Source organism: Dipodomys spectabilis, unplaced genomic scaffold (genome assembly GCF_019054845.1).
Source record: "Dipodomys spectabilis isolate Male_0828 unplaced genomic scaffold, ASM1905484v1 ptg000107l, whole genome shotgun sequence".
NCBI classification, from domain to species: Eukaryota; Metazoa; Chordata; class Mammalia; order Rodentia; family Heteromyidae; genus Dipodomys; species Dipodomys spectabilis.
In genome coordinates, this window is record NW_024870784.1 from 7,879,038 (window position 1) to 7,902,243 (window position 23,206).

The following is a 23,206-nucleotide window of genomic DNA, read 5'->3' on the forward strand; positions in this document are numbered from 1 at the left end:
GATTTGAAGCTACTTTATCATCGTCATTTCATGCTCTGATACTGGCCTTTGCTGGAATCACTTTTGGTCTCTTGCTGTACTGGAGCTTGAAGTCAGGGCACATACTTATTAGGTGACACTTTACCATTTTGAGCCATATCCCAGTCCTTTTGCTTCCATTGTTTTTGAATAGGATTTCACATCTGGCCCAGGACAAACCTGGACCTTGAACTATTTATTTATGCTTCCTCCACAGCTGGGACTACAGATGTCAACCACGGCACCTAGATTTTTATTGATTGGGATGAGGTTTTGTGAACTTTCTGCCTGGGATGGCCAGAATCGTTTTCATTGCAGCCTCCTCAGTAGTTAGGACTACAAGTAACATGAGCCACCACGCTGGTTGGTTTTCTTTTTTGAATAGGGCCCTTCTATGTAGCTCTCTATGGAGCCCAGGCTGATTTCCACCTCAAAGTATTCTGCCTCAGTCTCCTGACTCCTGAGATTATAGACATGCACCTTCCCTATCCTGGAATAACATTATCCTCAAGTATTATATCTACAGTTCTGCAAGACATTCACTTTCCTATATTTATGAATTTTTTTAAAGGAAGAGAAAGACAAAACCAGACTCCAGTGGCTCACGCTTGTTACCCTAGCAATGTAGGAGGCTGAGACCTGAGGACTGCAGTTCAGAGCCAGCCAGAAAAACCGGGCACCAGTGGCTCATGCCTACAATCCTTGCTACTCAAGAGGCTAAGATCTGAGGATGGATCATGGTTCAAAGCCAGCCTGAGCAGGAGAGTCCAAGAGACTCTTAAATCCAATTAACCAGCAGAAAACCAGCAGTGGAGTGTAGCTCAAAGCCAGCCTGGGCAGGAAGGTCTGTGAGACTCTTATCTCCAATTAACTACTAAAAAAGCTTCTGATCACTGAATTAACTTAGGGGGAAAAAGAATTCAACCTTAATAAATATGTCAGCAAAGGACATAATCAGTTGGTTGCATTTTCACATTTATCAAATTCCTGCCTGCCTCTTGGTCATCTTCATTCAGACCATGAAATGGACAATCTGAAATTAGATTACCATTCTAGTTTGTTTTCATCTGGCAAAACTACAATTTCAACTTTATGTAGTACTCAGCCTAACTCACATTTAAGAATAAAACTCCCTCCAGTAATAGCGAGACTGATTGGAATGCAGCATAAACACATATGGAAATATAACAATAACTAACAAAGAAATGTTTTTTTAGAAATTCTCTCCAACTTTGTTCTGCTTGCTCAATATTAAAATATGTATAGTCAGGCCAGTGATTCACATGCTTGTTGTAATCCTCACTACTCAGGAAGCTGAAAGCTAGAGGATAATAGTTCAAAACTAGCTTGAGCGGAAAAAGTCTATGGATTCTATCTCCAATTAACCAGAAAAGGACAGGGTGGAGGTGTGGCTCAAGTGGTAGAACACCAGCCATGAGCAAGTGCAAGGCTTCAAAGTTCAAACATCCAGCATGTGTACAACATCTACCTGTTTAGGAATACCTTTATTGCAGCTGCACACATGGAGAATTCCTTCACATAAGGAGGTGATATGAAACACAAAGGAACAGGATAGCAGTGTGAGCTTGGATAGGCAGGTTTACCTTGTGTCTGATGACAGTGCTTGTTGACACACCGGTGTCAACAAGCTGCGTGCCCCTTGCCAGCGCACAGGACAGAGCCAACATCTACTGGCTGTTATTATTAGTGCTATTACTGTTTTTGTCATTGAAAGAAACACATAAGCACAAAACTTTCAGGTGGCAGAAAAGATCTAGTGTCATAAAAGAAATAATTTATTCAAAACATAAAAATATTTTAAAGAAATATTATACTCTCTGAAAAATAAAATATAACTGGCTATTCTTGAATATTAGTAAACAGTCCAAATTGATTATAAACTTTTAGTTTAATAGCTATATCATCAATTATTAGTCATTATGTTCACAGTATTTCCCCCAGATTCTTATGAGCCTTTATGGTTTTATTTTTTGGTTTTTTTGGTGCTAGTCCTGAGACTTGAACTTAGGGTCTGGGCACTGTCTCTGGGCTTTTTTGCTCGAAGCTATCACTCTACTTCTTGAGCTACAGCGCCACTTCTAGGCTTTTTGGTGGTTAATTGGAGATAAGAACCTCACAGGCCTTCCTACCCAGGCTGACTTAGAACCAAGATCCTCAGATCTCAGCCTACAGGTGTGAGTCACCAGCACCACACTTAAGCTTTCTGTTGTGTAGATATAAAAATGAAAAAGCAGCCGGAACTGGGCACTGGTGGCCCACACCTATAATACTAAGTAGTCAGATCTCAGATCTGAGAATCATGTCTCAAAGTCAACCCAAGCAAATAAATCAGAGTGCATCTCCAATCAACCACCAAAAAGCCAGAAGTTGAGGAATGGCTCACATGGTAGACTGCCAGCCATGAACAAAAAAGCCAACTGAGAACTTGAGATCCTGAATTCAAGTGTCAGTACTAGTACAAAAGGAACCGAAATAAATAAAAGGCGCCAAGCTAATGTTCTGTATGTTAAATGGTTATAAAATCCAAAGGTTTGCCTATCTTCAGCCCACTCAGAAAACACATAAAATCACCATCTCTTGAGGACTGAGAACATTTAAGACCCACTCCTCATCATGAGCAAAGAGCATCAGGCCAACACAACTTTCAGGACAAAGTTGAGCCTGTAGGTCGTCTGCTGGAGCTCATCCCAAGATCCCTACCTTCCTCTCCTTCCCGCTGTCGGCCTGCACAGTTTCCAGGCGGGCTTTGAAGTGTTCGAAGTCCAACTTCAGCTGCTCTAATTCTTGTTCTTTCCTTTCAAGGTCTAGAAGAGACACAGAAATACTCAAGACACACTAAATCATTAATCCTTTGAAAGCATCTATTTGTCTCATCTTCCCTGAGTAAAGCTAGTACTGAGAACATTCTCATTTCTGATTTCCAAAAGCCTTGCATAACTAACATTCCTAAAGTCTTGTGTTTAAGTTATCAGTTTCTAGCCCATAGCAGAAAGGATATTCTTTGTTTTTGAAGGGGGTTTTGTCAGCATGACTAGTGATCAAAACCAGGGCCCTTTGTATACTAAGCATGCATTCTACCACAGAGATACACCCCTAGCCTTGGAAAACTTCTGTTGTTTCATATTATGATTTAAGCCTCATTTCACTGCCAGACATGTACTTAAGGCTTCAGGAAAATGTGTTATTTAAAGGACATAAGACAGAACTGAGAAGACTGACTGTCTCATGGCACCGACTTGTATCTGCTCCGTAAGCAGCAGAAGGCAGCTCAGTGAGTGGTGCCAACATGGGCTGATTCACACAGTGAGTCTCACCAACTGGCAGATTAATTCAATGGGAACAACTGCAGTAGTAGTGGATGGAGGCGGGAGGCACCAGAGATCAGAACAAGAAAATGCTAGCGAGGGGTAGAACCACGTAATACTTCCTCTTCACCACATTCATCTGGTTGATGAGTCAAATGGCCAACAAAATTCCTAACGACACCCACACCAATGAACCAACCAAAAGCATTATCAACTTTTAAATATTCTGTGGCAGAGCTACCGATGCCCAGAAAAATCAAACACATAATTCAAATTTTCAAGTCCTGAGAAATTATCTTTTTATTATGCCAGTATATACCAAGATTTGAGAATGAGTGCCAAGAGCTGACAGTGTAAGTTCTCTGACTAAAACAGCAGTACTTCAGTGACTGTAAACATTAGTGTACATCACAATCATGCGTGAAGTTTTGTCCCAGTGGATCTGGAGTAGATCTGACATTTTGTTGTTGTTATTTTGGGGTCTTCTTAGTGCCCATCCTAAGGGCTGAACTCAGGGTCTGGGAGCTGTCCCTGAGCTTTCTTGCTCAAGGCTAACACTCTACCACTTGAGTCACAGCTCCACTAAACTGGCATTTTAGTGGTTAACAAGAGATGAGTCTCACAGACTTTCCTGCCTGGAAAAGATCCCAGCCTCCTGAGTGGCTAGGATTATAGGCATGAGCCACTGGTCATTGCTAACAGGCTCCCAGGAGAGGCCACTGCTGCTTGTTTAGAAAGCATACTTAAGAGAATTACTTCAGCACAAAAGCCTTGTCCTTGTCCTTGTCATGAGCAAAATGTAATGGACACACAACACATAAGTAGTACCAGTGAGCAAGGGAAAAAGAGCAAAAACTAGAGGATAGGAAAATTGCCTGAGACAGGAAGATAGTTTCTAGGAGAGGCAACGAAAACCAAGGTTACCTCATCTTGAAGAGAAAAGGTTTATTGACACACATTCAGTGGGGAAGGGGTCTGAAAAGCAAGAGGCCACCCAAACACAGATGACATGGCATCCCAAGAGCTCTGGAGGAAAAACCAAAGGGAGCTTCTGACCTTCATAAAGACCCTGTCCAAGAATGAAGATTAACTTGGGGTTGGAGACAGGAGAGAAAAATGGGGAGAGAGAAAGGGAAGGGGTGACACTGTCCAAAAATACATGTACTCATTACTTAACTTCCATTGCTGTAACCCCTCTGTACATCATCTTTATAATAACAAAAAATAATTTTTTAGTCAGTCATAGGGCTTGAACTGGGCCTGGACGCTGTCCCTGAGCTCTTCAGCTTAAGGCTTGCGCTCTACCACTTAAGCCACAGCACCACTTCCAGTTTTCTGGTGGTTTATTGGAGATAAGAGTCTCCTGGACTTTCCTGATCAGGCTGGCCTTGAACTGCAATACTCAGATCTCAGCCTCCTGAGGATTACAGATGTGAGCCGACACCCATCTAAGCACTATTTAAAAAAAAAAAAAAGAACAAAGGTAAGAATCTGCGGGTCAATATTCAGACTGGACAGATTATGAAACCAGTTGGCAAAGCTCCTCTGAAAATGTGTTTCTTAGAAACTAAGGTAAAGTCACTGTGGACTATTGCTTTCCTCTCCCTTAGTTCTCTTTTCAGCTCTCTTATTATACAATGCACTATAACATAACTTTTACTGGAATTATATATAACCATATATGAAACATGTTTCACAAAGAGAAACAAAATAAGGAACTAAGATAAAATTTAAATAACATGATTAAGGGGCTGGGAAGGTGGCTCAGTGGTAGAGCGCTTGCCTTGCATGCCTGAGGCCCTGGGTTCAATTCCTCAGCACCACATGAGCAAAAAGAAAAAAGCCGGAAGTGGCGCTGTGGCTCAAGTGGTAGAGTGCTAACCTTGAGCTGAAGAGCTGAGGGACAGCGCCCAGGCCCAGAGTTCAGGCCCCACGACCGGACCCAAAAAATAAATAAATAAATAAATAAATAACGTGATTAAAATTTTTCTTTGAAGTCTTAAAGTTTCCTTTTGTTATTAAATTACATGTTAAATGTGGTATTTAAATTATATGTTAAATATGGTATTTTTAATTTTATTTTATTGTAAATATGGTGTTTTAAAAAGAGAAAAAAGCCAGCAGCTCACACCTATAATCCTACCTGTTCAGGAGCCTGATAGCTGAGGATTGTGTTTCAAAACAAAACCAGGCAGGAAAGTCCATGAGACTTATCTCTAAATAACCACCAAAAAGCCAGGAGTGAAGCTATGCCTTGAGTGAAAAATCTAAGGAACAGTGTCCAGGGTTTCAGTTCAAACTCCACAGAGAAAAACCAAAAAAACGGCCAACTAGCTAGGCATCTGTGGCTCACATCTGTAATCCTTTCTGAGATGTAGAGGATTATGGTTCAAAGCCAGCCCAGAAAGAAAGTTTGTAAAATGACAACTTAAAAAAAAGGGGGGGGGGGGAGGTAGAGATGAGGCTTAAATAGTAATGTGGCATACCAGAAGAGTATGCCAGCTGAACAAAAATGAAGCACTGAATTCAAACCCTCAACTGAAGGGCAGACAAAACAAAACAAAACCCTTCCACTCTATTCTATTTCAAAAAATTCCCGATCAGTGATGGGTGAGTACCCATCCACACAGGACAGTGCCTTTCTGCTGTGTGAGGCCACCCCCTTGTGGCTACAGGAGAGAATTGCTGCCACCTCCCAACCACTGTCTCATTTTTTGTTTTGGTTTAAATGTAATCATGTTTGGCAGTATTGGGTTTGAACTCAGGCCTTATGCTTGCTAAGGAATCCTGCCACCTGAGCTGCTCCAGCAGTCCTTTCTGAGATAGGTTCTGGCCAGCCTGGACTTGTGGTCCTATTTATGCTTCCCTTTCTTACTTGGGATTGTGCATCCTCAGAAATTGGGATGACAAGTATACATCCGGCCACTGGTTGAGATAGACTCCCGTGGATTTTTTATGTCCATGTTGGCCTCAATAAATGAACCTAATCTCTGCCTGGGATTAAAGCCTAGCTTGCAATTTTCTTAGACACCCAGGGGCACAATATGGATAGTGAGTGAATGATAAATTATATAGTTAAGGTATTCGCTTACTTAGACTTGATATTAAAATAGGGAAGGAGCTACCACCTAATCTAGATTCTTTCATTTGTTCTTAGCATTCAAAATGAAGGCAAAAACTATGTAAAGTGGATGAGAGGTAGAGCAAGGCTTTACAGACCTGATACACAGAAACCACCCATATGAAGATATCACTGATACCCCTCCTTTCATATGCTTTTTTGTTTTGCTTTTTGTTTGAGGTCAATTTGTTGTTGCTGTTGTTGGTTGGTTGGTTGGCTGGTTGGTTTGGTTTTGATTTCTTGGCAGTACCAGAGTTCAAACTTTGGCTTCATGCTTGCTAGACAGGCACTCTACTCCTCAGGCCACACCTTAACTGTTTGCTTTAGTCATTTTTCAAAGAGAGTATCCTGTTTTTCTGGCTTGGGTTTTGGCTTTTGACTTTGGGAAGGGTAGGGACCTGGGCTGGCCTAGATAGCAATCCTCCTATTTATGCGGCCCTGCAGCTGGGGACAAGCACGCATCGCCATGTCCAGGTTTTGGTTGAGTTGTGTATCTTGCAAACTTTTAACCCATGCTACCTGGAATCAGTCTTCCCAGTCTCTGCCTCATAAATAGCTAGAGTCACATTACAGACATGAGCCATAGTATCTGGCAACTCTTATGTTTTTATCACTAAGTTCAAAAAAAATAATCTAGCCGGGCACTGGTGGCTCACACCTGTAATCCTAGCTACTCAGGAGGCTGAGAGCTGAGGATCACAGTTCAAAGCCAGCCTAGGCAAGAAAGTCCATAAGACTCTTTTTTGCGGGGGGGGGGGGGGGGGGGGGGAGGGAGGGGAGATCCAGTCGTGGGGCTTGAACTCTGGGCCTGGGCGCTGTCCCTCAGCTCTTCAGCTCAAGGCTAGCGCTCTACCACTTGAGCCACAGCGCCACTTCTGGCTTTTTTCTTTTTGCTTATGTGGTGCTGAGGAATGGAACCCAGGGCGCTCTACCACTGAGTCACCTTCCCAGCCCTCCATAAGACTCTTTTTAACCACCAGAAAAACAGAAGCGGGCTATGTATCAGAATGTATCTCATCAGTAATGTTCCCTAAGGTATGGTAACAAGGTATCACAAATCAAGTGGCTTGGAGCAATTGAAAAGTATTGTCTCAAGGGTCTGGAGGCGGTGCAGTAGGACCACAGTGCTTCTGAACAGGATTCTTCCTTATCTCTTTCAACATTGCTTGGTTCATGACCATCTCATCAGTCTCTGCCTCCCTCCACCTTCATATGGCCTCCTGTGTTTTCCCATTACCACCTCCACATAACTTTCACAGGTCTTTAACACTGTCTTCCCTCTGTGCCTATGTGCAAGTGTTGGGGTTTTCCCTCCAAGTACTGGGCTTTGAGCTCAAGGATTCACATTTCAATAGATACATGCTCTTCCACTTGAAGCATACCCAGACTGTTTTGCTTTAATTTTTCAGATTGGGTCTCATTTTTTTTTTTAACCTAGATCAGGATTCCTCTACTTAAACTTCCCAGATAGCTGGGATGACAGGTGTGAGTTACCATACCTGGCCAAACTTTTCCTTTTCATAATGTTACATCATATTAGACTCCAGCCCACCAAAACAATCATTTAACTTCATTAAGACTCTATTTCCAAGTCACATTCTAAGAAAGCAGAGGCTAGAGTTCCAACATCTTTGGAGGGGGGGGGGGGGCAGTGATATTCTACAGTCCTACTACTGCCTTTCATGTGCCTTATAAAGCTGTTAAGGGACAGTCCTATTCACATGGTTTTCCAAACATAGCGCAATCTCAATGATAATTTTGCATCCTTCTAGGTCCCTAGACGAGGAACAGGGGTGTCTGGAGGTCTCACAAACTTCAAAACACTATCGACCCAATTCTAATTCTACTAAGTTGAATACTCCAAAAAAGCTGCTAAGCATCTCAGGGCTCATAGGAACAATCCAGAAGGTGACCACAAAGCCTGCTTGCTGAGCACTGCCATCGGTTCTAACCCATAACAGAGTGGGTGGATCCTGTGCTACAGAACTAGCACTGCCAGCATACTTAGTCATTTTCTATCTGCCATGTGCTTCTCCCACATGATGAGCCTCTCCTAGCTGTCATGCCCCTTCACCAGATCCTTCTTCCAGTTCTCCATAGGCCCTCTTTCACCTTTCTCTCCGAACCTGGAATTCAGAATTCCATGGAGAAGGGCTGGGAAGGTGGCTCAGTGGTAGAGTGCTTGCCTTGCATGCATGAGGCTCTGGGTTTGATTCCTCAGCACCACATAAGCAGAAAAAAAAAAGCTGGAAGTGGTGCTATAGCTCAAGTGGTAGCACGCTAGCCTTGAGCTGAAGAGCTGAGGGACAGTGCCCAGGCCCAGAGTTCAGGCCCACAACCAGACCAAAAAAAAAGAATTCCATGGAGAAATGTTCTAGAATGGGATTTTCTGTCACATGGCATCAATGATAGCATTTATTTCCTGCACTGCCATAACTGTTTTCTTTTCTTTTCTTTTTGTTTTGTTTGTTTGGTCAGTCATGGGGCTTGAATTCTGGGCTTGGGCACTGTCCCCAAGCTCTTCAACTCAAGGCAAGCTGAGCCACAGCACCACTTCCAGTTTTCTGGAGGTTTATTGGAGATAAGAGTCTCATGGACTTTTCTGTCCTGGCTGACTGTGAACCGCAATCCTCAGATCTCAGCCTCCTGAGTAGCTAGGATGATAGGCATGAGCCAACAGTGTTCAGCTAAAGCAGACATTCTTTTGTTTTTTGGTTTTTTTGGGGGTCCGGTCGTGAGGCCTGAACTCTGGGGCCTGGGCGCTGTCCCTCAGCTCTTCAGCTCAAGGCTAGCACTCTACTACTTGAGGCACAGCGCCACTTCCGGCTTTTTTCTTTTGGCTTATGTGGTGCTGAGGAATTGAACCCAGGGCCTCAGGCATGCAAGGCAAGCGCTCTACCACTGAGCCACCTTCCCAGCCCTAAAGCAGATATTCTTAAGAGAGGATAGATGCTCATGACTTGAAACAGAGAGGGAGTCATCTTCCTGCTACTACATTCTGTAAGGATTACAACCAGCTAAAATATCAACGTGGGGTCTTTCAAGTGGCCAGTATCATCAGGCTTCTAAGCTCCATAGTCACTTTGCAGGTCCAAAGTCAAACATCATGAAGGGATTTATAAGATAGGAGCCTGCAGTCCCAATGACTCCCTCTCTGTTTCAAGTCATGAGCACCTATCCTCTCTTAAGAATATCTGCTTTAGGGCTGGGAAGGTGGCTAGGTGGTAGAGTGCTTGCCTTGCATGCCTGAGGCCCTGGGTTCAATTCCTCAGCACCACATAAGCAAAAACAAAAAGAATATCTGCTTTAGCTGGACACTGTTGGCTCATGCCTGTAATCCTAGCTACTCAGGAGGCTGAGATCTGAGGATCTCAGTTCAAAGCCAGCCCAGGCAGGAAAGACTGTGAGACTCTTATCTCTAACAAACCACCAGAAAACCAGAACCGGCGCTGTGGCTCATGGCAGAGTGCTTGCCTTGAGCTAGAGAGCTGAGGGATAGCGCCCAAGCCCAAAGTTCAAACCCCACGACCGACAAAAAAAAAAAAAAAGAAAGAATATCTGCTAGATAGAAAGGAAGAAAGAAAGAAAGAAAGAGAGAGAGAGAGAAAGAAAGAAGGAAGGAAGGAAAGAAAGAAAGAAAATAAAGAATGTCAGCCACTGGTGGTTCACTCCTGTAATCCTAGATACTCAGGAGGCTGAGATCCAAGGGTCACAGTTTGAAGTCAGCTGGGGCAGAAAAGTCCCCCTGAGACTCTTAGCTCCAATACACTACTCCAAAAAACAGAAGTGGTGCTGTGGCTCAAGTGGTAGAACGCTAGCCTTGAAAACAAAGAGGCTCAGGGACAGTGCCCAGGCCCTGAGTTCAAGCCCCAGGACCAGCATAAAAATAAATAAATAAACATCTGCTTTAGATATTTCCATTAGACACTTAAGGGCATCTGTTCCTTGAAGAGCTGGCTCTGCTGTGCATATAACCCCTAGCAATTTCCTTTTTTTTTTTTTTATTGTGAACCATACAGAGGGGTTACAATTACATGGGCAAGGTAATGAGTGCATTTTTTATCAAGCATTGTTGCCTCCTCGTTTCCCATTCCCATCCCTTCCCATCCTCCTCCCCACCCCCGCGCCAAAGTTGTAAAGTTCATTTTCGACATAACATCTTGTACATCTCATTGTTGCAATGGATCCACCTGTATCCCTATTTTCCTTTAGTTTTTTACCCAGAGATAGCTGCCAAGAGCCTATCACTACAGGAAGACAGAAGATTACCAAATATTTCCAGCATGAATCGGACCTATTAGTTGAACTGTTTTCTTTTTCTGGGGTTTGAATTCAGTGCCCGGGTGCTGTCCTTGAACTTTTTTTGCTCAAGAATAACACTACCACTAGAGCCACAGCTGTACTCAAGACTTTTGGGTGTGTAATTAGAAATAAGAATCTCATGGACTTTCCTACCCATTCTGGCTTCAAGCCTCAGCCTCCTTAGCATAGGATTACAGCTAAGAGCAACTAGCCTTACTTTTTTTTTTTAATGCACAAATTACCTAGGGTACTTGACAAAACCCAGATATGTAGTAATTGTTCACTAACAACAAAAGGCTTGGCAATAAATGCCACCACACACAAATCAACTAAGATCGATCTTGATAAACTCAAAGGAATGCTGCTGACGTGTTTCTCAAATGGGAGCCAGGGGCTTTTGTGTCTCATGTATCAACACACAGATGTGACACAAAGGACAAGGGGTTCAGAGTGATAGCCAAGTGTCACATGTCACTGTCCTCTCCATCTTAGTGACCTTTCAGCCCCTCTTTCCATACGGCCTTTTCCATCTATTTCCATCCTCACAGGCCCCACATCTGACCCTTCATATCCACTCTCTGCCCTCTGCTTTATACAAGAGACTGACTCAACAACCCAGCAACTGCCCTGTGGCTGTGTGCTGGACAGTTATGCCTCTGGCGTCCCCTCTGGGACTTCATTCTCTGGCCGGCTATCTTCCCCACAGCAGCAGCTTCTCCCTGAGCTGGCAATGCTCACTGTCCTACTCCTCCGGGCATGTGGTGGTTCCCTTCATCCCTAAGTCACCTCTTCACTCTGTTTCACTACTTCTTGTTGCCATACCACATTTAAGTTCTCAGCTTTCTCGGTTTGTTTGCTTGGCTGTCACTCTACCATTTGAAACATACCTCCAGCCTGGCTTTTTGCTGGCTGTTTTGGAAATGGAGTCTCAGGGACTTTTCTGTACAGACTGGCTCTCTACTGAGATACTCCACATCCCAGCCTTCTGAGTAGTAGGGGTTATGGATGTGAAACCCTAGCACATTGCTTCCACTGTAGTCTACGACTTTTATTTCCTCATCAACACAAGAACTGATCTCATGTTCTTGTTTGAGGCACAACAAACTTACTGCCAAATTAATCACCTCTTCTAGTTCATCTGTGAACCACAGAAAATTCTTAGAGCTAAACAGAGTCCCCTAGTTTCTCACTGATATTAAATTCCCAGGCAATTAATCTCAGAAACAATTTAGCAATCCTGTACTACAGTGGTTTCAAATCCCACTGCTAAGAACCCAAGAGTATATTCAGGAATGATGACTGTTCTGTGAACATTTTACTATTTCCAGTTTAGTTCTTACAGCTATTTATTTGGGAATGACTTCAAATTTATAACACATTGCATGAATAAAAATTCAAAGAATGTCCACATATCCTTTTCCAGTCTTACATCATACTTTACCACATTTGACCATCATTTAGATCACATTTCCCTCTCCCTCTCCCCTCTCCCTTCTCCTCTCCCTCTTCCCCTCCCCCCTCTCTTTTCCCTTCCCTCCCGCCATCATTTGAGGGCAAATTACATAAACTATGTCCTATTGTTCCTAAATACTTCAATGACTATTTATCAAGAACAAGGACAACAATGTATTAGATATCCATACACTCACAATATACAATTATCAACTTCTAGAAAATAATAACACCATTATCTAATCTGCTACCAGTATTTGAATTTTGTAGTCCACAGTGCCCTCTATAGCAAGTTTTTTTGTCAACTACAGAATCCAGTCCCAAGTTAGGTACTGTATTAATTGTTAGACCTTGAGCTCCCTGTAATGTGAAAGATCTTCACAGCCTATGTTTTCTGTGACAACAAAGCTATATATTTGTAACACTTTGAAAATCAAGCCAGGCACCAGTGGCTCATACCTGTAATTCTAGCTACTCAGGATTCTGAGATCTTAGAATCAGAGTTCGAAGCCAGCCTGGACAGGAAAGTCTCTGAGACTGTTTATCTCCAATTAACTACCAGAAAGCCAAAAGTGGAGCTGCAGCTCATTCAAGTGGTAGAGAGCTAGCCGTGAGTGAAAAAACTCAGGTCCTGAGCTCAAACCCCAAGACTAGCACTGTGTGTGTGTGTGTGTGTGTGTGTGTGTGTGTGTGTGTGTGTGTGTGTGTGTGTGTTAAGCAATAATTAGACCCATCAAGAACAAAGCAGATAAAAAAGCAGATCCACAGGTGATGCAGAAATGCCACTTATTAAAGTCCAACTTTAATTGTAATTGGGCCTGTGAGTGTTGGGCACACATATAATCCCAGCTACTCAAGAGTCAGGAGACATCAGACTCACACATGAAATCCTAGCTACCCAGGAGGCTGAGATCCAAGGATCATGGTTTGAAGCCAGTCCTGGATGGAAAGGCTGTGGGACTCTTATCTCCAACAAACTACTCAGAAAACAAAAAACAAAACAAAAAAACAGAAGTGATGCTGTGGCAAATAGTAGAGTGCTAGCCTTGAGCTAGCCTTGAGACCCTGAGTTCAAGCCCCAGGACTGGCAGGTGCGCACATGCGCACGCACGCTCGCACACATGCATGCACACACACACACACACACACACACACATGCATACCCACGCACACACACACATACACATTCGAGTCAGGAGGACTCTCTGATCAGGAAGAACAAAGCTGAGAACAGCTTGACAAAAAAGTGAATGAGATCCTCATCTCAACTGAAAATCTAAGTGTGGTGGCATGGGCCTATGGTGCCAGCTACATGGGAAACATAGGGATGATGACCAGGGTCAAATAAGACCAACCCCAAACAAAGATTAAAAAGCAAAAAAGTACTGGGGTGTGGAGAAAATACTAGAGCATTTGCCTACAAGCACAATGCACTGAGTTCAAACTCAAGTACCTCCAAAAATTAAAATTAACTAATGCATTCCAGAACCTAGGTAATGAGAGAGTTTTACTCTCTCATTAGTAGGGTAGAGGTATTTTTAAAGGCAGCCTTCTGTGTACAACTTACTTAACTAATAAATAATAAGTTTATTAAGAAATAGCCACGTGGGGTCACAGTATCAGCTCCTGAGCCTGTGCTGCGGCCCTGGCCGGTAAGTGTAGGAACCTTTTCAATAAAGTTGCTTCTTTAATAACAAAAAAAAAAAGAAAAAAGAAATAGCCACGTGGAAAATCAATACAAAAATTAATAAATATTGCTACTTTAAAATTTATTTTAAAAAATTAAATACACAGGTGCCAGTGGCTCATGCCTAGATTACTCAGAAGGCTGAGGTCTAAGAATCATGGTGTGAAGCCAGGCCGGGCATAAAACTCCTTGAGACTCTTCTCTCCAATTAATCAGCAAAATGCAGCAAGTAAAAGTGTGGCTCAAGTGGTAGAGCATTAGCCTTGAGCAAAACAGTTAAGGAACAGAGACTAGGCTCTGAATTTAAAGCCCTAGTACTGGCACCAAAAAAAAAAAAATTTTTTTTTTTGTTGGTCATGGGCTTGAACTCTGGACCTGGGCACTTGTCCCTCAGCTCTTCAGCTCCAGGTACTCTACCACTTGAGCCACAGCACCACTTCTGGCTTTTTCGCTTATGGGTGCTGAGGAATCGAACCCAGGGCCTCATGCATGCAAGGCAAGCACTCTACCACTGAGCCACCTTCCCAGCACCCCCAAAAAATTTTTAAGTAGTGTTTGATGCCCACAATATGAGAGGATATAGAGTTGTGGCAGAAGTAGTAGAGCATCAGCCTTGAGCAAAAAGTCAAACAAGAGCACAAGGCCCTGAGTTCAAATCCTAGTATGGGGGGGCACGATTTAAAAACTAAACAGAGAATCCAGAAACAGACCTACATAAATATATCTGCTATCCTTTTCACAAATGGTTCTAGTTGGCTGGTCTCACTCTTTCTCAAGAATGCTACTTGAGAAAGACAGACTCAATATCATTATCACAGAAAGTTCTGACAGACAGACTTGAGAGGTTAGTACTGATAGACAAAACTAAACAATATAAAACTAAACAATATAAATTCCTTCTACTGCTAAAAGAAAACATAATTAAAAGTAAATAGCACCAGATGCCTAGCTACTGAGGAGGTTGAGATCTGAGGATCACAGTTCAAAACCAACCCGGGTAGGAAAGTCTGTGAGACACGGATTTCCAATTAAACACTAGAAAACAGGAAATGGTGCTGTGGCTCAAGTGGTAGAGCACTAGCCTTGAGCTGAAGAGCTCAGGGTCGGCACCCAGGCCCAGATTTCAAGCCCCACGAAAGACAATAAATAAATAAATAAATAAATAAATAGCACCAGGCACAAGTGGCTCATGCTACTGTGTGCTTCTGAGTAGCTCCTAGATACTCAGGAAGCTAGGATCTAAGGATTCAAAGCCAACCCAGTCAGGAAAGTCCATGAGACTCATATCCATTAACCAGCCAAAAAAGCTGGAAATGGAGCTGTGGCTCAAGTGGTAGTGTTAGCCTTAAGCAGAAAAGTTCAGGGACAGCACCCAGGCCCTGAGTTCAAGCCTCAGGACTAGCACAAGGAAAAAAGAAAGAAAAAGGCAAACAGGGAGACGAACAAGAAGGGGGTGGGTTGACAGAAAGGATAAAGGAAGTTAAATACTGTCAAAGTAGATTATTTGAGACTAGGAAGATGAAACAAGGAAACCGGCTGAGGATACTATTTCAGAGGAAGAGGGGACAGGGAGCATAATAGAGGGAGCAAGCCTGGCTGAACTATAGTGTAAATATGTGGAGTGTATCAGTGAATACCTCCACTCCCCACCTCCCATAACTGATCTGAGGCAATTCAAAAGCAAGAACAAAGGAAACAAGGAAAGAAAATAGCTTTGTCCCAGCTTAAAATACAATTTTAACACCCACTATTGGGTGAATAAAGGATGGAGGACACAGGGTAAACTACCTTTCACTGAGCAGTCACTCACATGCACTGCTCTGCCTGGAGCAAGCCTAGGCATTCTCTAAGCACCCACTGGCCAGTCCTTTATGTGTGTGCATGTGAGCACGCATGCACGCGCACATACACACTTGAACTCAGAACCCTAGCAACTGTTCTTTAGCTTTTTCTTGAGCTACAGATCCATTTCTCGCTTTCTTTTTTTTTGGGGGGGGGAGGAGTCTGGTCGTGGGGCCTGAACTCTGGGCCTGGGCACTGTCCCTCAGCTCTTCAGCTCAAGGCTAGCACTCTACCACAGCGCTACTTCCAGCTTTTTGTTTTTCTTTTTGCTTATGTGGTGCTGAGGAATCGAACCCAGGGCCTCATGCATGCAAGGCAAGTGCTCTACCGCTGAGCCACCTTCCCAGCCCCACTTCTAGCTTTTTTGGTGGTTAATTGGAGATAGACTCTTGCAGACTTTCCTGCTTGGACTGATCCTCAGATCTCAGCCTCCTTTATAGCTTGGATTTTAGTCATGAGCCACTTGGCACCCAATCCTAAACCAATCTTAATCCAACCTTTCAACATCTTTCCCAAATTCATGAAGTGATGGTGCTTGAGCCAGAACTGAAGCTCCTAGGCTATAAATCTGAGTTCTGTTACACCAGGAGCTCAAGTGGTTTTCTAGCTGGCAGCACTACTTATTTGTCTAGGATTTTCATGAGCCAGGCACTGACTGAGCAAGCACTTTAGAAGGATTATGTCATCTTAAACCTGCCACATCCTCAGAGGTAGGCATTACTGTCTTCATTTTATAAAAAAGTAACACACCTGATGTGAATCAGCAAGCAGGACAGACACTCCCACATGTCTATTTTTCCACTGATGATCCTTAATGACACTGGTCTCACTTCATCATTAGGACTAATCATTTTTGATTGCCTTCCTCCTACTCTAACCGGAGTCCAATGGAACTTCAAGGAGACCCTTTCCTTTATCTTCCACCTGAGCCCTCAAACCTATCCCGTACTCAGATGCATGTCATTTCCCTGGACATGTAAACTGAGTCACTAGTTGATGTCATTCCCATGTCAGAACTCCCAAATGCTTCTTATCTCAACTAAGACAAACCAAGACTGTCTTCTATGAACTTCTCACACTTACTACCCCCACTTCCACTTTACCCCAATCCTTCCTCTACACAGCAAGCAGAAAAATGAGCTCATGAACATGTAATTGATCCTCACACTTCCCTTTGTGACTCAAAATATCTCCTAAATTAGCCTTTTCCTTCTAAAAATATGCTTTCCTCCACAGTGCTCATTGGTTCCCTAACGATGCAACCATCATCAGATTCCTTCCAGACCACTATTCACCAGCTTGGGTGAACTTAAGAGTTCACCCAAGCCATCCAAATAGAACTTTATCTACATTCTAAACTTCTCCTCAAATTAGGTATACAGCTTCCTTCTACTCCTGTCCTGTCTCATTTGTTCCCACATGGCATTGCCCTTGGTCACTGCTTAATACTAAAGGGGGTGACATTGTTCAAAAAGAAATGTAGCCATTTCCTGACTTATGAAACTATAACTCCTCTGTATATCACCTTAATAATAATAAATAATGGAATACATCAACCTCTAGCAGCAAAAACAGATGGTACCAATCAAAGCCAAGAACCTACTAGACTATAGGACTGGTGTGAGGGAGGAGGAATCAATATGCCAGACATTTCTTGCTGCCACAATACAATCCTTGGATTTCTCTATAGGGTCAGTTCTCAGAACCATGACCTGAGTGATTGGCATGTAAAGACAGGCTCTTGAAAAGGCCCAGGACTGTCCTATGTAGGCCTTATAAAAAAGAAAAAGGGGAAGAATTTCTTTTCACATATTTCCCAAAACTCAAAAGTAAAAATTAGATAAAAGGCACTTTAGGAGCCCATCTTTTCTTTTTCTTTTTCTTTTTTTTTTTTTGTCTGTTGTGAGGCCTGAACTTTGGGCCTGGGCACTGTCCCTCAGCTCTTTAGCTTAAGGCTAGCACTCTTACCACTTGAGCCACAACACCGCTTCCAGCTTTTTCTGTATATGTGGTGCTGAGGAATCAAACCCAGGGCCTCATGCATGCCAGGCAAGCACTCTACCACTGAGCCACCTTCCCAGCCCAAGCCCTTCTTTTCATCTGGGCTTTGGCCATAAAAGCAGAGCTCTCAGAGTCAGCTCAAGTTGAAGTTCATAGTGACTCATCTTTGGTCCTTCCTTGCAGTGAACACCAAGTTTCTGGTACCACAACATAAGCAACACAGCTACAACTCAGAAAGAGGAGTGCACAGACACAGGAATACAATCCTTCAGAACCTAATATCCAGCCAGATACCAGAGAAAACAATAGGCAAAAACAGGAGTCCAGAAATCCTGCCAATTCACTATACAAAACAAGAACAAAACCACATTGTCAGAAGGACAGGAGACTAACACAATGTTTAACAGGAGAACTAGTCTCTGAGAAGTCAGAGTTGATGATTCTAGGCTAAGCCTGTGTCAATAATGCAAAATCTTTTAAGCTATGGCAAAGTCTTGTTTAGGTCTTGGGTGGCTTGTTGGTTGGTTGGTTGGCCTCTAACCTAAGAGAAAGGAGTAGCTGTTTCAACAGCTTGACTTGAGTAAAGGAATAACATAATCAGATTGAATAATGAAAAATGAGTCCAGATTAGGTGCAGTGGCCACACACACTACCCCCAGTGACTCTGGAGAGTTGCAGTTCAAGGGTATGCCAGGAGAAAAAGTTAGCAAAACTCCACCTAACTCAATAAACCAGGTATAGTGGTACACACAGGAGGTGTAAGAAGAATGATGGTCTGAGGCCAGCCCTGGGACCAAAACAAGAGACCTGATCCAAACAATAACAAAAGCAAAAAAGGGCTGAAGGTGTGGGCTCAAGTGGCTACCTAAGAAGAACAAAGCCTTGGATCCAAACCCCAGTATTGCCAAAGACAAGTAAGATGGACGCTCCCCACAGGCAGCAAGCACAGGGATTTAGGCAACAGATGGTAGTGGAAATGGAAGTGGGCTGATAAAGGCAGGGGAGATGCACAGGACTCCCAGTGGACAGAGTAATGCACTGAGGAAACTGAAGCAGGATAGGGTAAAAAGACAACAAAGAGATCATTATTATGAGCCAGGCCCAAGAAAGCAAATATTAAGAAAATAAAAACTAGCCAGATACTAGCAGTTCACCTGTAATCCTAGCTACTCAGGAGGCTGAGATCTGAAGATCACAGTTCAAAGCCAGCCCAAGCAGGAAAGTCTGTAAGGCTCTATCTTCAATTAACCACCAGAAAACCGTAAGTGGTGCTGTGGCTCAAGTGGTAGAGTACTCAGCTTGAGCTGAAGAGCTCAGGGACAGCACCCAGACTCAGAGTTCAAGCCCCACGACTGACAAAAAAAAAAAAAAAAAGTGAAAACTGTTCTGCTTGCCATTTGTCAGGCTAGAAAAACAGACCTAGATAAAGCCAGCTGCCAAAAAGCCAGGAAACAATGTCTCCCAAGGACACTATAGCTGAAACGTGTGACAATGACCTTTCTTCAAGTAACTGCTGGTTTACTCACCTAGAATCAACTGACAACCACCTACCCCCCTTCTCAGAAATTCTGCTGAAATTTGACTGTAAAACAACCAGTCTGCCTGCGGTCACTATGACACAGAGCAGTAGTAGCTTGATTTCACTCTAGCCAGTTTCAAGGAGGGGATTTCCAGATTCTGTTACACACTGTTACAAAAATGCAGTTTTCCAACAAATGGGACCTGGGCTCACTTCATATTCATATGATGTCTCTCTCTTGGTTTTTTGGTTTTTTTTTTTTTGTCAGTCATGGAGCTTGAACTTGAGTCTGTCCCTCAGCTCTTCAGCTCAAGGCCAGAGCTCTACCACTTGAGCCACAGTGCCACTTCCCATTTTCTGGTGGTTAATTGGAGATAAGAGTCTCACAGACTTTCCTGCCCAAGCTGGCTTTGAACTGTAATCCTCAGATTTCAGCCTCCTGAGTAGTTAGGATTTCAGATGTGAGCCACAGGCACTCGTTATGATGTCTCTTTAACAAACTCTACTTTGCCTTGGAGCTTCCATAAGGTCAGCTGAGGACACACCAAGAAAATGGCCATCTACAAACCAAGGCCTTTAGTATAAAGAAACCCACAGACAACTTAAACTTTGATTTCCAGCCAGTGGCTCAAGTCTATATTTTTAGCTACTCAGGAGGCTGAGATCTGAGGAGCACAGTTCAAAGCCAGACTGGGCAGGAACATCCAAGAAACTTATCTCCCAATAAACCACTCAGAAAACCGGAAGTGACACTCTGGCTCCCTCAAGTGGTAGAGTGTTAGCCTTGAGCTGAAGAGCTCAGGTGCAGGCCCAGAGTTCAAGACCCATGACTGACAAAAAAAAAAATTATAACCACACACACACACACACACACACACACACACACACACACACACACACACACACACACACACACACACACACACACACACACACACACACACACACACACACACACACACACACACACACACACACACACACACACCGTACTTCATTCCTACACCATCTAAATCTCATCTTACCAAGTCCTGTTTCACAGACTCCTTTCTGACCTTGTCAGATTAGAATAGGATAGACATTTAGAATGTGAAATGATCACCAAACAAAGATGGAAGAAATGCCAAGTAGGAAGGTGAGGACTAGCAAATGGCACCAAAATGGTAACTGAAGCTCTATGCATGCATGAGCCTGCCTAGAAATAGGTCATGAAGGTGAGAAGGGCTTGGGCCTGAGTCTCAAACAGCTCTCTCACACAAGTGAGAAAACATCTCCCAGAATCTGCCTTCTTTCAAATCCCTAGATTTATTTATTGTTTTATTTATTTGCCAGTCCTGGGGCTTGAACTTGGGATCTGGGTACTACTGTCCCTGAGCTCCTCTAGCTCAAGGGATAGCACTCTACCACTTGAGCCACAGCGCCACTTCCAGCTTTTTCTGTGTATGTGGTACTCAGGGCTTGATGCATGCTAAGCAAGCACTCTATCACTAAGCCACACTCCCAGTCCCACAGATTCTTATGTGGCCCTCATGTAAGTTTGATTTGGGTATGAACATGAACTCCAAACACTGACTTGTGTTAACTGAATCAGTAGGCATAAATATACTTCTCAAAATGACAATTCATGGTTTCACAGTGAAAACCATCAACCAGCAGGCATTTTGCTACTGGGCAGCATTTTCCTTTCCTGAAACAAATATACAGTAAACTGCTAGATGACCATGAGGTAAGAATGAGGTAAGTCAAGACATCAACAACCTAGAGGATATCCAGAGGGTCCCAATGGGAAAGAGAAAGGACTCTTACAGATCAGAAAGCAGCAAGAGAAGTGAGACCCCAGAGGGTAACAACAACTAAAGGGACAAGCAGAGATGGTGTTGCTACTGGAGCCTCACGAGGGTGACATTGCGGAGAAGACTGCCAGGTCAAAGATAGCTGAAGTGCTGGGGGGAGGCCAACACCTCCATAAACTGCCCTCTCTTCCCAGTGATATCTTCCATAATGGGCTCTGGACATACCTTTTCTAGAAGCCACACCATAACAACAGTCCAATGTGGTGCAAGGAATTAGCCTTACCTTCAAAGGCTGATTTGTTACTCAGTCTCAAACAAGTGCTGAATCAATCTCTAAATGCCTCTAAGAACTTCTTGGGGCTTCAAGATTGGGTTTTTAACATAATGGCTCAGTTCAAATCTCAAAAGTCAGAGTTGCTGGGGGCCGGTGGCTCATACCTGTAATCCTAGCTACTCAGAAGACTGAGATATGAGGATCACAGTTCAAAGCCAGCCTGGACTGGAAAGTCCGTGAGACTTATCTCCAATTAATCACCAAAAAACCCTAAGTGGTGCTGTGGCTCAAGTGGTAGAGTGCTGGCCTTGAGCTGAAGAGCTCAGGGACAGTGCCCAGGCCCAGAATTCAAGCTCCACAACTGACCAAAAAAACAAAGTCTGAGTTAAACTGGGCACTGGCAGTTCACACTTATAATCCTAGCCACTCGAGAGGCAGACATTTGAGGATCTACATTTGAAGCCAGTTTGGGCAGGAAAGTCCACGAGACTCTTTCCAATTAACTAGCCACCAAGTACCCAAGACAGAAGTGGAACTGTGGCTCAAGTGACAGAGCCCTAACCTTGAGCAAAAAAGCTCAGGGACAATACCCAGGCACTGAGTTAAGCCCTAGGACCGGCGCACGCACAGACAAACACACACACACACAAAGTATAAATTGACAAGTCCTAGAAATTGTAGACTTTAATCAGTGCTAAAAATGGAAATCTGAAGCTGAGCATGGTGGTATACTCCTGTAACACCAGCACTTGAGAATTTGAGGTAGGAAGATTGTGAGGACAGCCTGAACTTCAGAGAGCTCAAGGACAGTGTAGTCTATATAACTAAACCCTACCTAAAGTAAAATGTTAAAAAAATTGACTCTCGGGGGCAGAGGGAAGATGGGAAGGGATGGGAAGGGGAAACAAAGGAGGAGGCTATAATGCTTGATAAGAAATGTACTCATGGGGCTGGGAAGGTGGCTCAGTGGTAGAGCGCTTGCCTTGCATGCCAGAGGCCCTGGGTTCAATGCCTCAGCACTACATAAGCAAAAAGAAAAAAGCCAGAAGTGGTGCTGTGGCTCAAGTGGTAGAGCGCTAACCTTGAGCTGAAGAGCTGAGGGACAGTGCCCAGGCACAGAGTTCAGGCCCCACAACCGGACCCCCCCCCAAAAAAAAAAAAAGCCAGAAGTGGCACTGTGGCTCAAGTGGTAGAGTGCTAGCCTTGAGCTGAAGAGCTGAGGGACAGTGCCCAGGCACGGAGTTCAGGCCCCACGACCAGACCAAAAAAAAAAATTTAAAAAAAAAAAAAAAAAAAAGAAATGTACTCATTATCTTGCCCATGTAATTGTAACCCCTTTGTACAGTATTTTCACAATAAAAAAATAAAAATTGACTCTCCCATCCACCCACAGACAAGTGAACACACATCTATCTCTACAAAGCAGTTCTCTACAGGCCAGGTTACTACCTGGCAAGAGCCTGAACTTACACAACTAATATCTAAATTTTCAGAGTAGAGCTTTTCATTTATCAAAAGCATAAAATTCTTCTGCCAATGATCTTTAATTCTAATCATTTTCTCTATGAAGGCATTTCTCTTTTTAAAGTATATGAGAATGATGTTTATGTCAAGATTAACTTAATGTATCAAGAAATATTTTAAATGTATTCTATTTTTTCAATGAATGAGGCTATAATTTAGTACAGTTAAAAATGTCTTGGGGCTGGGAAGGTGGTTCAGTGGTAGAGTGCTTGCCTTACATGCATGAGGCCCTGGGTTCGATTCCTCAGCACCACATAAGCAAAAGGAAAAAAGCCAGAAGTGGTGCTGTGGCTCAAGTGGTAGAGTGCTAGCCTTGAGCTGAAGAGCTGAGGGACAGTGCCCAGGCC

At 43.4% G+C, this 23,206-nt stretch overlaps 1 protein-coding gene across 2 annotated transcripts in view; it reads right to left on the reverse strand.

Moving 5' to 3' along the window:
- Positions 1-23,206, reverse strand: part of LOC122114252 (heat shock transcription factor 2 binding protein) — a 70,148-nt gene that overhangs the window by 43,205 nt on the left and 3,737 nt on the right. For both annotated transcript variants that reach the window (XM_042687292.1, XM_042687293.1), the window contains exon 4: positions 2,740-2,843. In XM_042687292.1, coding sequence (XP_042543226.1) covers positions 2,740-2,843 — 104 coding nt within the window. The remainder of the gene's footprint in view (positions 1-2,739; positions 2,844-23,206) is intronic.